The sequence below is a fragment of the Pristiophorus japonicus genome, chromosome 8 (genome assembly GCF_044704955.1).
Source record: "Pristiophorus japonicus isolate sPriJap1 chromosome 8, sPriJap1.hap1, whole genome shotgun sequence".
NCBI lineage: Eukaryota > Metazoa > Chordata > Chondrichthyes > Pristiophoridae > Pristiophorus > Pristiophorus japonicus.
In genome coordinates this window covers 91,724,260-91,741,078 of record NC_091984.1, presented here as the reverse complement: position 1 = coordinate 91,741,078, position 16,819 = coordinate 91,724,260, and the positions used below count along the sequence as shown (strand labels likewise).

The window sequence follows — 16,819 nt, the reverse complement described above, 5'->3', positions numbered from 1 at the left end:
CTGAAACTAGTGATGAAACCTGGAGATTTGCTAGTTTCCTCGCAGCGCCTCAGCAAATGGACATTGGAATTTATGGAAAGAGGTATTGATACCATTTCCAAACCCACCACATTGCTCCCACAATTTCTGCTCTATGAGGGGGACCCGCATGAATGTCCGTTACCCCTGAATATCTTTGAGACCCATCCTGTGCAGAAAAAGCCCATACAGGATGCCCAGCTGTCTACATAGATGGGTCCACATATCACATTGAAGGATCTCCTCACACCGGATATGCTGTGGTATTGCCAGAAAGAACCATCCAGCAAAGATGCAACAGACAGTCTTCACAATATGCAGAAATCGCCGCACTTCTAACTGCTGTCCGATAGACTCGTGATCGTGCTATAAACACCATGCTCTCCCTGCCCCTTTACCACAAGAATTACTATTGTACGATAGATGGTAAGGCCCTGGTCCATGGGCCCTGTTTACGCCTGCTCTGGTCATACCTTAAACAGCAATCCCAGGCCTGCTTCATAGGAAAGGTAGCAGCCCATAGAAAAGGGGGTCCACATAGTGAGGGAAATGACAGAGCAGCCAAGGATACTGCGATTGATGGGGAGATAGAGCATATAGTTGTTGAGCCCTGCAATGCTGTTAGCAAGGCCTCGCCAACAGATCAATTAGATTTAAAATCCCTGCAGCAGTAATATTGGTCATATATGCTGTTGTAAGTGCCTGGCACGAGGAAGGCAGACCCCTTCCTCAACCAACATCCTGGGCTCCCAATACCATACTAGCCACTGCCACTGACTCAGATGAGCAGTTGCAGATGTTCAAAAGAAACATAGAAAATAGGTGCAGCAATAGGCCATTCGGCCCTTCGAGCCTGCACCACCATTCAATAAGATCATGGCTGATCATTCACCTCAATACCCCTTTCCTGCTTTCTCTCCATACCCCTTGATCCCTTTAGCCGTAAGGGCCACATTTAACTCCCTCTTGAATATACCCAACGAACTGGCATCAACAACTCAATGCGGCAGGGAATTCTACAGGTTAACTGAGTGAAGAAGTTTCTCCTCATCTCAGTCCTAAATGGCTTACCCCTTATCCTTAGACAGTGTCCCCTGGTTCTGGACTTCCCCCAACATCGGGAACATTCTTCCTGCATCTAACCTGTCCAGTCCCGTCAGAATTTTATAAGTTTCTATGAGATCCCCTCTCATCCTTCTAAATTCCAGTGAATACAGGCCCAGTCGATCCAGTCTCTCCTCATATGTCAGTCCTGCCATCCCGGGAATCAGCCTGGTGAACCTTCGCTGCACTCCCTCAATAGCAAGAACGTCCTTCCTCAGATTAGGAGACCAAAACCGAACACAATATTCTAGGTGAGGCCTCACCAAGGCCATGTACAACTGTAGTAAGACCTCCCTGCTCCTGTACTCTATTCCCCTAGCTATGAAGGCCAACATGCCATTTGCCACCTTTACCGCCTGCTGTACCTGCATGCCAACTTTCAATGACTGATGCACCATGAGACCCAGGTCTCGTTGCACCTTCCCTTTTCCGAATGTGCCATTCAGATAATATAATCTGCCTTTGTGTTTTTGCCTCCAAAGTGGATAACCTCACATTTATCCACATTATACTGCATCTGCCATGTATTTGCCCACTCATCTAACCTATCCAAGTCACCCTGCAGCCTCTGAGCGTCCGCCTCACAGCTCATACTGCCACCCAGTTTAGTGACATCTGCAAACTTGGAGATATTACACTCCATTCCTTCATCTAAATCGTAAATGTATATTGTAAATAGCTGGGGTCCCAGCACTGAGCCCTGCGGCACCCCACTAGTCACTGCCTGCCATTCTGAAAAGGACCCGTTTATCCCGACTCTCTGCTTCCTGTCTGCCAACCAGTTCTCTATCCACGTCAGTACATTATCCCCAATACCACATGCTTTAATTTTGCACACCAATCTCTTGTATGGGACCTTGTCAAAAGCCTTTTGAAAGTCAAATACACCACATCCACTGGTTCTCCCCTGTCCACTCTACTAGTTACATCCTGAAAAAATTCTAAAAGATTTGTTAAGCATGATTTCCCTTTCATAAATTCATGCTGACTTGGACCGATCCTGTCACTGCTTTCCAAATGCGCTGCTATTCATCTTTAATAATTGATTCCACCATTTTCCCCACTACTGATGTCCGGCTAACCGGTCTAAAATTACCCGTTTTCTCTCCCTTTTTTTTAAAAAAAGTGTTACATTAGCTACCTTCCAGCCCATAGGAACTGATCCAGAGTCGATAGACTGTTGGAAAATGATCACCAATGCATTTACTATTTCTAGAGCCACTTCCTTAAGTACTCTGCGATGCAGACTATCAGGCCCAGGGGATTTATCGGCCTTCAATCCCATCAATTTCCCTGACACACTTTCCCGCCTAATAAGGATTTCCTTCAGTTCCTCCTTCTCACCGAGACTCTCAGTCCCCTAGTATTTCCGGAAGGTTATTTGTGTCTTCCTTCGTGAAGACAGAACCAAGGTATTTGTTCAACTGGTCTGCCATTTCTTTGTTCCCCATTATAAATTCATCTGAATCTGACTGCAAGGGACCTACGTTTGTCTTCACTAATCTTTTTCTCTTCACATATCTATTGAAGCTTTTGCAGTCAGTTTTTATGTTCCCAGCAAGCTTCCTCTCATACTCTATTTTCTCCCTCTTAATTAAACCCTTTGTGCTCTGCTGAATTCTAAATTTTTACCAGTCCTCAGGTTTGCTGCTTTTTCTGGCCAATTTATATGCCTCTTCCTTAGATTTAACACTATCCTTAATTTCCCTTGTTAGCCATGGTTGAGCCACCTTCCCCATTTTATTTTTACTCCAGACAGGGATGTAAAATTGTTGAAGTTCATCTATGTGATCTTTAAATGTTTGCCACTGCCTATCCACCGTCAACCCTTTTAAGTATCATTTGCCAGTCTTTTCTAGTCAATTCACGTCTCGTACCATCGAAGTTACCTTTCCCCAAGTTCAGGACCCTAGTCTCTGAATTAACTGTGTCACTCTCCATCTGAATAAAGAATTCTACCATATTATTGGGCCTCGCACAACGAGATTGCTAATTAGTCCTTTCTCATTGCACATCACCCAGTCTAGGATGGCCAGCTCTCTAGTTGGTTCCTCGACAAATTGGTCTAGAAAACCATCCCTAATATACTCCAGGAAATCCTCCTCCACCGTATTGCTACCAGTTTGGTTAGCCCAATCTATATGTAGGTTAAAGTCACCCATGATAACTGCTGTACCTTTATTGCACGCATCCCTAATTTCTTGTTTGATGCTGTCCCCAACCTCACTACTACTGTTTGGTGGTCTGTACACAACTCCCACTAGCGTTTTCTGCCCTTTGGTATTCTGCAACTCCACCCATACAGATTCCACATCATCCAAGCTAATGTCCTTCCTTACTATTGCATTAATTTCCTCTTAATTGCTGCCTGTGCAGTTAATGTGTCCACCTTATTACGAATGCTCCTCGCATTGAGGCACAGAGCCTTCAGGCTTGTCTTTTTAACACACTTTGCCCCTTTAGAATTTGCTGTAATGTGGCCCTTTTTGATTTTTGCCTTCGGTTTCTCTGCCCTCCACTTTTACTTTTCTTCTTTCTATCTTTTGCTTCTGCCCCCATTCTACTTCCCTCTGTCTCCCTGCCTAGGTTCCCATCCCCCTGCCATATTAGTTTAACCCCTCCCCAACAGCACTAGCAAACACTCCCCCTAGCACATTGGTTCCGGTCCTGCCCGGGTCATACCGTCCGGTTTGTACTGGTCCCACCTCCCCCAGAACCGGTTCCAATGTCCCAGGAATTTGAATCCCTCCCTTCGGCACCACTCCTCAAGCCATGTATTCATGTTGAGCTATCCTGCGATTCCTACTCTGACTAGCACGTGGCACTGGTAGCAATCCTGAGATTACTACCTTTTTGAGATCCTACTTTTTAAATTTAACTCCTAACTCACTAAATTCAGTCAAATGCCTGCCCGGTGGTGTGTGTTCCACCAGAGATGGGTCAGGAACTGCTCTCCCTCTTTCACTCCCACCCCACAGCAGGGCACTATTCGGCCTTGGTAACCTTCTACAAGGTAGCATCCACAGCTTGGTGGCCATCCATGAGGGAAACAATTAACCAATTGTGCCTACAACACAATCCTCCCGCATGCACTAACCGAGCCTTGCTTCAAAGCGCACCCCCACCTCAAGGGCCATGGACTCTCCTCCAGATAGACTTCATTGAGCCACTTCCACAAGTGCAAGGCAATTTTCAGCATGCCCTAGTGATGGTAGATCAATTCACTAAATGGATCGAAGCATTCCCCTGCCGCTCCAACACCACAATCACAGCAGCTAAAACACTATTGAATCATGTGTTTTGTAGGTGGGGAGTACCAGTACAAGTGGACAGCGATCAAGGTTCACACTTTACCGGTAAAATTTTTACCCACCTGCAGGAAATGTTGGGGATAAAGCACGCATTACATATTGCTCACCACCCCCAGTCGTCCGGAGGGGTCGAAAGGGGGAACAGGACCCTCAAGTTCATATTTAAAAAAAAATTTGAATGGACCACCCCACTCAATGGGCTAACATGCTACCAATGTGCTTAATGGCAATGAGATCCACATCTCATAGAACAACAGGGGTTTTCCCATATCAGACCATGACTGGGAGGCCCATGAGAACACCAGGCCAGCTAACATCAATGGGGATGAGTCCCCTGACAATGAAAACATGTAGTTCCAAGTGGCTGGAACAAGTGCTAGATCACACCGATCAGATCAATTGATTTGTGGCCACCAAATTGGGGAAGTCAAGAAGACAAATTAAAAAGTACTTTGACAAGAAAGTACGTCCCTTTTGAATATGAGGTTCGAGACTCCGTAATCATTCCAAATTATTGGAAAAAGAAGCCTTTGAGCCCAGGTGGTGGGGACCACATAAGATTATAGACTGATTGAATCCCGCGGTTTATTTGATTGTTACCTGGGAAAAAGGGTGTTAAGTACATAAAGTGGTTTCACCTTAATCAGTTTATCGGCTTTTTGGCTAAGATCATGCATAACTGACCTGACAGGGGAGTAACCATGACCCCAAAGTGGTTCTCCCTGGATCAGGAAGGTGGTTCTCCTATGCTTTTTGGAAATAGGAGGTGGGTGGGGTGGATTGACCCATCCACCTCCACGGAGGTGTGTGGGGTTGCTGACCCATCCACCTCCATGGCACGAACCTGGTATTGCAGTACTTCCAGGAACGGTGCAGTGGCTCTCGGCCTTTTGGCTAAGAGCATTGGCGCAGAGTTATCCTTGATGTGCGCAAGGTGACCTCTGGCGTTTGTGATTTGACAAAGAATTGGAAAGATTGGCTAAAGAGTAAATACTGCACTGATCTTGTTTCCCAGAGACCATGTTACGGATCCTCACAATTGTCAGGATACCGGACACGACCGAAGCCGAGGGAAGATGGAGAAACGGGAGCTGCAGCATGACTCCCGAACATCATCAATCATCAATGTGCTGTGAGAAGCGACGGTGCATTGAAGATACGGGAAGGGGGGAGTCTCCGCTGGAGATGTTATTGGACTATAATAAATCCCTACGTAGCATACACCTTACGAGGTGGGGACCAAGTCAGGCCATCCACTTTTCTCTCTCTCTCTCTCCCTCTCAATGCTTATGATATGTGATCCCTGAGGTGATAAACCATATGAGGGGTCAATAAGGATATTTCCCCCTCAAGGTGGGGAGTTTGTAAGAATAAAAGTGTTTTGGATTAAAATTGATTCTGTGCATGTATAAATATTAAAAGTGTAGGTTATACGGAAAAGCCTGTTTGTGTTGAAACAAAATGAAAACCCACAGCTTGCCAGCATGGGCTGAGTTTTGAAAGAAACAAAATGGAAGCCCACAGAGCTGCCGCATGAGTTTTGTGCATTGGAAAGGCATTTAATCTAATCAAGAGATGGCTGAGCCAGGCCAGAGAGCCAATAAGGAACTGCCCTGGAACCAAGACCCAATCCTGAGACTTTCTGAGGGACCATGGCTTTTGAAAGATATAAAGATCTCAGCCAAAGACTTTCTCTCCTCTCCTGAACCAGCCAGTCAAAGGGAATTAACATACATCACTCTTCATTATAACCTCATTGTATCTGTTGTAACTAAGGTGGATGTGCATGTGTGTTTTTAAAAAAAAATAAACTGTTCCAATTTTAGAAGAATTGTCTCATTGTCAAATTTAATGCCAGCGATTTTGAAATCTTACACAATGAGTGACCCTCACCCGTATGGCTTCATTTAGTGACATTTCTGTTCAGGTCCAATTTCAGAATGAATTGACCGTTTACATTCTGGCTGTATTTTCTTGGTGTGATCAAGGTGCTGGCATTGCTGATGAAATAGCACATCTGTATTTCACTGGTAAGTAAATGCAATCATCAATATTTGCACCTCTGACCTCGATTGGCCAAATAAAACAGCTGTTTGAGTCATTTTTCAGCCAATAGAGGCCCCCAAGGTTGGGCAGTTAATGCAGGAATTGCCAGCGACTCCCAGGAATAAATAAAATAAACATATTTCCACAAAAAAATTGTCAGCATGACCGAGTAATACAGTAGAGGTATATTTTTTTAATTACAATTTTAAATATGAGAAAAAAGTTAAAATGTTAGAAATAAAGTAAATGTTAAGATAAAATAAGAGGGAATGGGAAAAGAAAAGACTGAGCAAAGTAAAGTGTTGGAAATAGTTTTTCTCTATCTAAAGGTTTTTGAAGTGTTCACTTAATTTTGTACAGTTAATATTGCAGTAATAAAACCACTTCTGACAGTTGGGTAGCTTTATTTCTGTAATTGTTTTTGTTACAAGGGTACGATATTTGAGTTGGAAATATTTAAGCAAAATGGCTTGTCCCTAGAGCTGTTTCAATTGGGGTGTGGGGGAGGTGAGTAGAGGATTGACTTTATGGTCTTAGCAGCTCAGTTTCACTCTGGACAGCGTATTTACTCATTAATCAATTGGAGCGATACATTTTGAATTGAAGGAGAGCACTTATCAGTTTAAATATTATAAAACTAATACTTCACTATTTCATCTCTCAGTGAGTTCTCTGCCTCGTGTTTGAAGTCTGCCCCATTCTGGAATAGAACCAAGTGTTCCTGCATCAGCAAGAGAAGCTGGGATGTCAATATTTGCTAAAGGCTGAAAATGGAAGATAGCGAACCTGATGAAGTGGATAAACTGAAGGCGAAGTTTATGACAGCGTGGCACAATGTGAAGTACAGTAGGTGTTGCTTGTACATGTTCAGAGTGAAGAGAGTTAGGGTACACATGTGTGCATGTTTTTAAAACTACGAGCGAACTCCAACAATGACTCGGAAGATAAATGCACTGCCCCACAACCACCCGAGATGTCTGCGCTCCTCTAATTCTGCCCTCCTGAACATCCCTGATTGTAATCGCTCAACCATTGGTGGCTGTGCCTTCAGCTGCCTAGGCCCCAAGTTCTGGAACTCCCTGCCTAAACCTCTCCGCCTCGCTACCTCTCTTTCTTCCTTAAAACATACCTCTTTGACCACCTGCGCAAATTTCTACTTGTGCGGCTCGGTGTCTAATTTTTATTGCATAATACTCTTGTGAAGTGCCTTGGGATGTTTCACGATGTTAAAGGCGCTATATAAATACAAGTAGTTGTTGTTGTGAATGTCGGGTGAGGATATGATTGAGCTTGGCTGTCATGTCCCTATGATTTAATAACCTATCAGCAGTCACAGTCTGGTCTGCCAATGGCCACTTGGAAGCGGAACTGGAGAGCGACTGGCACTAATGAAACTGATCCCAGCATAACCCAACACCTTCAGGAGGGGAGAGGAGAAAAGTAGGTGGGGGAAAAATAAAGGCAGCAGTAGTTGAGACGATGTGGGTGACTGAAGAGAAACTGATGCTACAGATCTTGCACCATATCGGGTCGACTCAGTGGTAGTACTCTCACCCCTGGGCTTCAGGTTATGGGCTTAAGTCCTGTTTCAGGACTTGAGCACATCTCGCCTGATATTTCAGTTCTGTATTGAGGGAGTGCAATGTTGTTGGAGGTGCTCCCTTTTGGACGAAACGTTAAATGGAGGCCTTGACTGCCTGTGTGAGTGGATATAAAAAGATCCTAGGGGACTATTCAAAAAAAAAAGAGCAGAGGAGTTCTCCCAGGGTTTTGGCTACCATTCTTCACTCATTTTATATCACCAAAACAGATTAACGTCATTTGTTTGATTGCTGTTTGTGGAATCTTGCTGAACTCAAATTGGCTGCTGTATTTGCTTACAAAACGACAGTGAATACACTTCAATGGTGATTAATTGGCTTGTGAAGATTTTTGGCACATCCTAAGGCTATGAAAAGTCCTTAAAGAAAGGGGAGAGGGATAAACCTGGTGTAATGTATTTGCTTCATGGATTCTTTGCTTAAGCATTCAAAGCAACACATTGCTATTGAGAACTAGTTGAATTAACATAGGTTTAACAATCACACTACACATTACCAGTTCATCCACTAGGCTCACAACTGCATGCCTCATCGTGGATGACATAGACCTAACTGGGGTTTTGTTGAGTCTTGTGAACATCATTTGACTGGCTAAGTCATTCACAATGCAACAGCTGTACAACTATTTTTGTAGAATCAGAAAATAAAGTGCCCCCCTGATTAAAGGGCGGGGGAACACTCCAAAAAATAATTTCAAGTGCCCCCTTGGTTTTTCTTTTTGAGGGCACTAAAACACAAATTATACAAGTGCCCCTGGCTAAAAGGGGGTGGGGAAGGAGCACTAAAACCGGCACAATTAAACAAATTAACATTTAGACATAAAATCAAATTAAAATTTGGTTGCCGGGGGTGATGATGCCCACCTCTCGCGGAAGGCCACGAGCGTACCAGTGGACACCGCATGCTACATCTCCAGGGACACCCTGGCTCAGATGTAACCGCGGAAGAGAGGCAGGCAGTGCAACAACTGTACAACTAGCTGTACAACTCTTTTGATTGGAGAAAAGTAAACAATTAAATCAAGTGCCCCCCGATCTGGGGGACATTCCAAACACTTATCAAGGCCCATTTTGTATTTTTTTTGTATTTGTTTTTTTTTTGTGTGTTTTTCAACAGCTCCACAACTCTTTTTGATTGGAGAAAATAAACATTAGCTCAAATGCCCCCTGATCTGGAGGACACTCCAGACACTTTTCAACTACCCTTTTTTTTAAATAATTTTTTTGTTTTTTTTGTTTTTTTGTGTGTTTTTTTTGGTGGGGTTTTTTTGGGCTTTAAAATCATGAATTTTACGTGCCCCCTGTAAAAGGGGAGGGGGACATTAAAACAAATTAAACTTTAAAACATGTTAACTAGCTGTACAACTCTTGGGGGGGGAGGAACAAAATAAACGTTAGATCAAGTACCCCCCAATCTGGGGGACACTCCAGACACTTAACTGCCCCTTTTTTTTTATAAATGTTTTTTTTTGTTTTTTGTTTTTTTTGCGATTTTTGGGGGGTCATCATTAAAACCATATATTTTACAAGTGCCCCCTATAAAAGTGGAGGGGGACACTAAAAACCCGGCAATTAAAACAAATTAAACTTTAAAACTTGTTGACTAGCTGTACAAACCTATGAGCATACTCACAGGTGCATACATTGGCCTGCAGTTACCAGGTGTAATCAGCCTAATGTTGGTGATGGGGAAACCTTTAGAGACATTAATCCGGGACAAAATTAATTGGCACTTGGAAAGATATGGGTGAATAAATGAAAGTCAGTACGGATTTGTGAAAGGCAAATCATATTTGACTAACTTGAGTGAGATCTTTGATGAAGTAATGGAGAATGTTGTTGAGGGTAGTGCGTTGATGTGTTATATGAACTTTCAAAATATGTTTGATAAAGTACCACATAACCGACTTATTAGCAAAAGTAAAGCCCATGGGATTAACGGGATAGTTGCTGCGTGGATATGAAATTGGCTACGGTGCGAAGAGCAGTGGTGAGCAGTTGTTTTCCAAACTGGAGGGCAGTGTGTCCCCCAGGGGTCGGTGTTGGGACCACTGCTCTTTTTGATATATATTAATGACCTAGACTTGGGTAAACAAGGCATAATTTAAAAGTTTTCAGATGATACAAAACTCAGAAATTTAGTAATCAGTGAGGGGGATACTAACAAACTTCAGGAGGACGTAGACAGACTGAAATGGGCAAACACGTGCATGGCAGATAAAATTTAACTCAGGGAAGTGTGAAGTGATTCATTTTGGGAGGAAGAATGAGGACAGTCCTTATAAACTAAACGGTACAATTATAAAGGAGATGCAGGAACAGAGTAAGACCTGGGGGTGTATGTACATAAATCTTTGACGGTGGCAGGATAAGTTGAGAAGGCTGTTATAAAGGCATATGGGATCTTTGGCTTTAATAGAGGCATAGAATACAAAAGCAAAGAAGTTATGCTAAACCTTTATAAAGTACTGGCTAGGCCTCAGCTGGAGTATTGTGTTCAATTCTGGGCACCATACTTTAGAAAGGATGTCAAGGCCATAGAGAGCATGCAGAAGAGATTTACAAGAATGGTACCAGTGTTGAGGGACTTTCATTTATATGGAGACGTTGGGCTTGTTCTCATGAGAGAAGAGGAGATTTGATAGAGGTGTTCAAAATCATGAATGGTTTTGATAGAGTAAATAAGAAACTGTTTCCAGAGCAGAAAGGTGGGTAACCAGAGGACACGGCTTTGGTAATTGGCAAAAGAAGCGGAGATGACATGAGGGAAAAAATGGCTGTGCAAGTTGTTATGATCTGGAAAGCTGTGACTGAAAGGGTGGAGGAAGCAGATACAATAATAACTTTTGAAAGGGAATTTGATAAATATTTGAAGGGGTAAGATTTGCAAGGAAAGAGCAGGAGAGTTGGACTAATTGGATAACTTTTTCACAGAGCTGGAACAGGCTTCCGTGCTGTATACAAAGTGAAGTTTGTTTTCCTCTAAAGTTCAGATTACTGTGGAAACTATTTTGGAATGAAATAGAATGTTCCAGCTGCTAAATTTGTTCTGTAACACTTCTTGACAAAAGAACTTATACATCATGATAGAGTTTTATAAAAGGTGCGGTATTACAAATTTGTGTGTGAAATATGTTTGAAAAACCATGATTTTAAATGTTATCACATTTTTAAAAAAAAATGTCGCTACTTATGAACTATATTTCAACCTTTTAAATCATAGAATGCATGCAAGTTTCTGACTAGCACTCTCGATAAAGATGAAGTGTCAGTAAACATTCTTAGAAGGATCTTCAAACAAGTTTCATAGCTGAGCGTGATCCTACCCTCACCAGACTTCCACACATGCACACTTTCCAGCAGAAATCTTGGATAGCAACCAGTGATGGGAACTCTCATTTTTTTCCACTTCTCTTATCAGGTTCTGAGACCAAATTTAGTGCTCCTACAGTCACCCTGGCTGTATCAGCTAACTGCACAGGCCAGGGATAGAAACTGGCCTTATGCGACTCAATTCCACACTAGGTAGCACAATTATTAACTCAGCCTTTGGAGGGAATGGGCAAATATTTGTTTGGCAAATGCAGTTTTCAACGTGTAATTCAACTCTCTGTGCTATGCTACAACCAATTCACTTTAATCACATCTAAAAATATTGGTGGTGCTTACACGATAAATGACCCATATATCTTCTCCCATCTCAGCGGCAAAGTTGGTTCGTTCTTCTCTCTCTTTCCCCCCCCCTCCCGCAAGTTCATTGAATGCTTTAATGAAATCTAATTTCTTTAGATGCCAACTGTGCAGCATTTTGTCAATGGCAGTTTTTTTTTAAAGAAAGTTGAAACAGTGGGCTTCTGTATTTTGTTTGTCAGTGAAGCTTTCTGAGTCACTCTGGAAATAATGGGAAATGTCTCATGAAGTGCTTTGTAGTGTTGCTAGCTAATAATACTCTTCTCTGTCTTCTATCCCTTCAGGCTGGGTTGTGAGAACCAAAACAAATTTTAGCAGAAACTCGCCTGTCTTTTTGCTGGGAAAATGCTATCATTTCAAGTCAGAGGGTAAGTACAATTACTTGCTTTTGATTTTTTTTAAAGTGCTTTACTGTTTTAGTTTATAATTCATTGGGGGGAGGGGGAGGGGCTTAAAGTTGCAGTAGGTTACAAACTTTTCAAATCTAGTCCCAGAAGTGAAAGAATATGATGGGTTGAAATAAAAACAAACAGTATTGGAAATGCACAGCAGGTTGATCAACCTCTAAAAGAGAAAGATGGCATTACAGACCTAGCTCTCTCTAAGAACTAGGCCCCATCTGAAACATTGATCTGCCTTTTCTCTTTTTGATGTTGACTGAGTTCCTGAGCATTTTCTGCTTTTATTCACATTTATAGCATTCATAGTTTTTATTTTTACCTCTGATCTCTTCTGGATGTAAAGGTTGTATGTGAAATGAGTTTGGGTGGCAGCAACCCATTTCCGAGTGTACGCAGATCTATAGAACAAAACTGCCCACAGTTAGCACCAATTGACTCTAAATTGTCAGTCTCCCTCAGAGAGGCTGGAGAAATGGAAAAAAATGTCACAATTGTACAGTTGGGGTTAAGGGACATTGTTGGGGCAGTGTAACAGGAGCACATAACTTGTTTTTTTCCATACCTGGAAATATTTGATTATTTCATTTTTGCTGGTCAAATAGATGAGACAGTTCAAGTTGGTTTGTATCACAGAGATGCAAGAAAGTTGTCATGATGCTTGATTCTGATGATGGTGGTATGGTTTTGATTATTCTTCCTCCCTGTGCTGAAGGTGGTTTTGTACAAAGGTGGTGCAGCATGTTTGAGTACCAATACAGTATTACATGCTTTAAGGAGGGCTCATTTAATCCACTTTTCATGCCTAAAACGGCGCCGGAAAAAAAACTCGCGATTCTGGAGCGCCCTGCAGCTCCTTGTCTGTTTGGCGCGGCGCCCAAGGGGGCGGAGCCTACACTCGCGCCGATTTTGTAAGTGGGAGGGGCGGGTACCATTTAAATTAGTTTTTTTCCTGCCGGCAACGCTGCGCGTGCGCGTTGGAGCGTTCGCGCAAGCGCAGTGTGAAGAAAACATTGGCACTCGGCCATTTTTGTAGTTCTTTGTAGCTGTTTAGTTTTTGAAAATTTTTTAATAAAAGCACATTGCCCCCTTTTGCCGTCGGGAAATGGCTCCTCAATTTCTGAGGCTTCCTGCAGCCTTCTGTCTCCTTCCCTCCCTCCCGCCCGCTCGCTCGCTCGCCGCCTGGAACGGCTCCCCCCCTGCGTTCGGTCGCTCGGTTCCCTCCTTTCCTCCCGCCCGCCGTCTGGAACGGTGTGTGTCCCCCGCCCCGCCCCCCGTTCAGTCGGTTCCCTCCCGCCCGCCATCTGGAACGGCTTCCTTCCCCACCCCCCCCGCGTTTGGTCGGTTCCCTCCCGCCCGCCCGCCTTCGGGAACGGCTGCCTCGTTCTGTGAGGCTTGCTGCAGCATTCTCCCTGGCTGAAGCACTTTCACACAGGTAGGAAGATGGTTTATTTAATCTTTTCTTTGCTTATAAATTTTTATTCAGGTTGGATTTATTTGTATAATATTTGTATAAGTATAAATAAGGATTTATTGTAGAATTTAATGACTTCCCTTTCCCTCCCCCCCCCCCACCTCGTTCTGGACGCCTAATTTGTAACCTGCGCCTGATTTTTTAATGTGTAGAACAGGTTTTTTCAGTTCTACAAAAATCTTCACTTGCATCATTCTAAGTTAGTTTGGAGTACGTTTTCACTGTGGAAACTTTCAAATCAGGCGTCAGTGGCCGGACATGCCCCCTTTTGAAGAAAAAATTCTGTTCCAAAGTGGAACTGTTCTACCTGACTAGAACTGCAGAAAAAAAAATGTGGAGGATTGCGATTTCTAAGATAGTCCGTTCTCCTCCAGTTGCTCCTAAAAAATCAGGCGCAAATCATGTGGAAACTTGGGCCCATAGTAATTAGATTTTGTGGCCATGAAGAGGGAGGCCTCATTAAACAGAGTTGCACTTTATCAGTGAATTAACACATTGGGTGTTAAATGGTACAGTATTTCTGTGCTTGTACAACAGTGTAACATTTGACTCATCATAAGCGATACCAGAGGAGACCAGGTAGTAATACATAAAAAAGAAATACTTGTGTTAATATACTTTATCACATCTCTCAGAAATCTCAAAGCACTTAACTATACAATGAATTACTTTGAATTGCAATGACTCTTGTTATGTAGGCAATGTACGATTCTACAATGAACAACAAAGTGCATGGTCAGTTAATCTGTTATTTGTGGTATTGTTTGAGATAGAAATGTTGGCCTGGAACCGGGAAAACTTCTTGTTCTCTGAATAGTGCCATTGAGCTCTTTACTGTCCACCAGAACAGGTTCAAGTTCTCATCTGAAGGATAGCACCTCTAACAATACAACATTCCCTCGGTACACTGCACTGGTGTGTCAACAAAGATTATGTGCTTAGTTGTTGGAGTAGGGCTTGACCCCACGACCTTTTGATTCAGAGGTGAGAGTATTACCAGCTGAGCCAAGCTGACATGAATTAAATTATATCAAAGGAAGCAGGAGTGGTTCAGTTCAAAGCTTCCAAATGTTATTCAGGGAAACATCAGAATAACTATTGATGTATCTTGGTTTTATGCTTTGAAACACATGCCTAGAGGCAGCCAAGGAGTAGATACTTTTGTAGAACTCTCATACTTGCCTTTGTTTTTGCTCCAAAAGAAACTTTAAAAAAAATTTACATTGCGAAATCTCAAATTGCTTGCAGTGCTTTGCAAAATTGCTACCCAATTGTGAAAGTATTGCACACCAGATTGGTATTGTGTAGTTTGGAGGATGTTGATCCATGGTAATCACTGATTCCAAATACTGTTTAACTGTATCTCTTCTTCAGAAAACATTATTTTAGCTCAGCTGGATTAAACCATTTGAAGAGTATTTGTTCATTTTGCAAACACATACAAACAATAGTGCCCGAGATGGCATTTTTTTAATAGTGCAGTGTCTTATTCTTATCACTTGATGTCACTGTAACCAACGTTTAAATTGAAATAAGTTACATTGTTGTAGTACCCGATTCTAGCCACTGAGTGGCATTGCAGGAAATCAAATTGTGTGCAGCAATTCTTCACAGCACTACCCTGTGGTTGGCTATCACATTATGACATTTGATATCCAGTGTAACAAGAATAAGGTGTTATACGCACCTGTACTTTGCAAAAAAGGAGACATTTTGTGCGTGTAAAGGAGTTTAAAGAAATTGGGTGTTTTAGAAAAAGAACAGGTAGTTTGCTAAACATTGGAAAACACCTAGAGAGATCAGAAAAACAGGAGAATTTCAGCCATTGAAGTGAGCAGGACGAAAGTCGGTGATTCAGAAAATCTGAGGGATTTTTGTTGTTTGAACCAGCAATTCTCTTTCCCTCCCCACCCCCTCCCCACTGCTTTTCCCCCTCTCCGCTTTCTTGAAAACACTGACTTATGTTGATACAATGCCACTGTTGCAAACAGCTCTCCATAACTTACCCAAATGACTATTCTTCATGCATCAGTCTAGATGGTGAGTGTTGGCAGGCTGTTCAACTGTTGAGGACATTGACCAAGAAAACAGTAAATGAGCAATGGCAGACCTTCGAGGCAGAGATAGTTTGTGTGCAAACCAAGCATGTTCCCATAAGGATGAAAGATGGGGGATCCAAAGCTACAGCTCCCTGGATGACAAAGTAAATAAAGGTTAAAATAAAACAGAAAAAGGAGGTTTATGACAAATGTCAGGTACAGAATACAATTGAACACCAGCCAGAATACAGAGATGCAGGGGGAAATTGAAAAAAGATACAAGAAAGGCAACGAGTATAAGAAGATTGACAGATACCATACAAGAGTACCCACAAATCTTTTATAAACATATAAAAAGTACAAGGATAGTTAAAGGAATGGTGGGGCCGATTAGAGACAGAAAAGGAAATCTTCCTGTGGAGGCAGAGGGCATGACTGGGTATTGAATGAGTATTTTGCAGCTGTCTTCACAAAAGAAGAGGATGAAGTTAATGTTGCAGTAGAGGACGGGGGAGTAGAGATATTGGATAGGATAAAAATAGATAGAAAGGAGGTGCTAAATAAGTTGGCATCACTCAGTTAACAAGTCACCTGGTCTAGATGGGATGCATCTTGGGTTGCTGAGGGAAGATAAGGTGGAGATTGTAGAAGCTCTGACCACAATATTTCAATCCTCCTTGGATATAGGAGTGAGGCCAGAGGACTGTAGGATTATAAATGTTACACTCCTGTTCAAAAAAGGGGAGAGGGATAAACCTGGCAGTTACAGACCAGTCAGTCCAACGTCAGTGGTGGGAAAACTACTAGAGACCATTGTCGAGGATAAAATTCATTCACGATGGAGAAGAGTAAGGGAGAGAGAGCACAGATTTGTTTAAAGCAAATCCTGTCTGATTAACCTGAATGAGTTATTTGATGAAGTAACAGAGAGGATTGATGAAGGTAGTGCAATAGATGTGTATATGGACTTTCAAAAGGCATCTGATTAAGTACCACATAACAGATTTATTCGGAAAATAGAAGCACACGGAGTACAATTTTCAAGTTTGTAAATAATACAAAACTTTCTAGTGTAGTAAATAGTGAGCATGATATGAGCAAACTTCAGGAGGACATAGACAGACTGGTGAAATGGGCAG

At 42.5% G+C, this 16,819-nt stretch overlaps 1 protein-coding gene across 5 annotated transcripts in view; it reads left to right on the top strand.

Annotated features, from left to right (window-relative positions):
• Positions 1-16,819, top strand: part of atg4c (autophagy related 4C, cysteine peptidase) — a 92,700-nt gene that overhangs the window by 12,848 nt on the left and 63,033 nt on the right. For 3 of the 5 annotated variants that reach the window (XR_011594073.1, XM_070887061.1, XM_070887059.1), the window contains exons 2-3: positions 7,144-7,325; positions 12,054-12,137. Coding sequence is in view for 3 of the 5 variants with exons in the window: in XM_070887061.1 (XP_070743162.1) it covers positions 7,250-7,325; positions 12,054-12,137 (160 nt within the window). In the remaining 2 variants the exon portion in view is untranslated. Of the gene's footprint in view, positions 1-6,421; positions 6,464-7,143; positions 7,326-12,053; positions 12,138-16,819 lie in introns of all 5 variants that reach the window. The other 2 variants (XM_070887060.1, XM_070887062.1) reach the window with 2 other exon arrangements.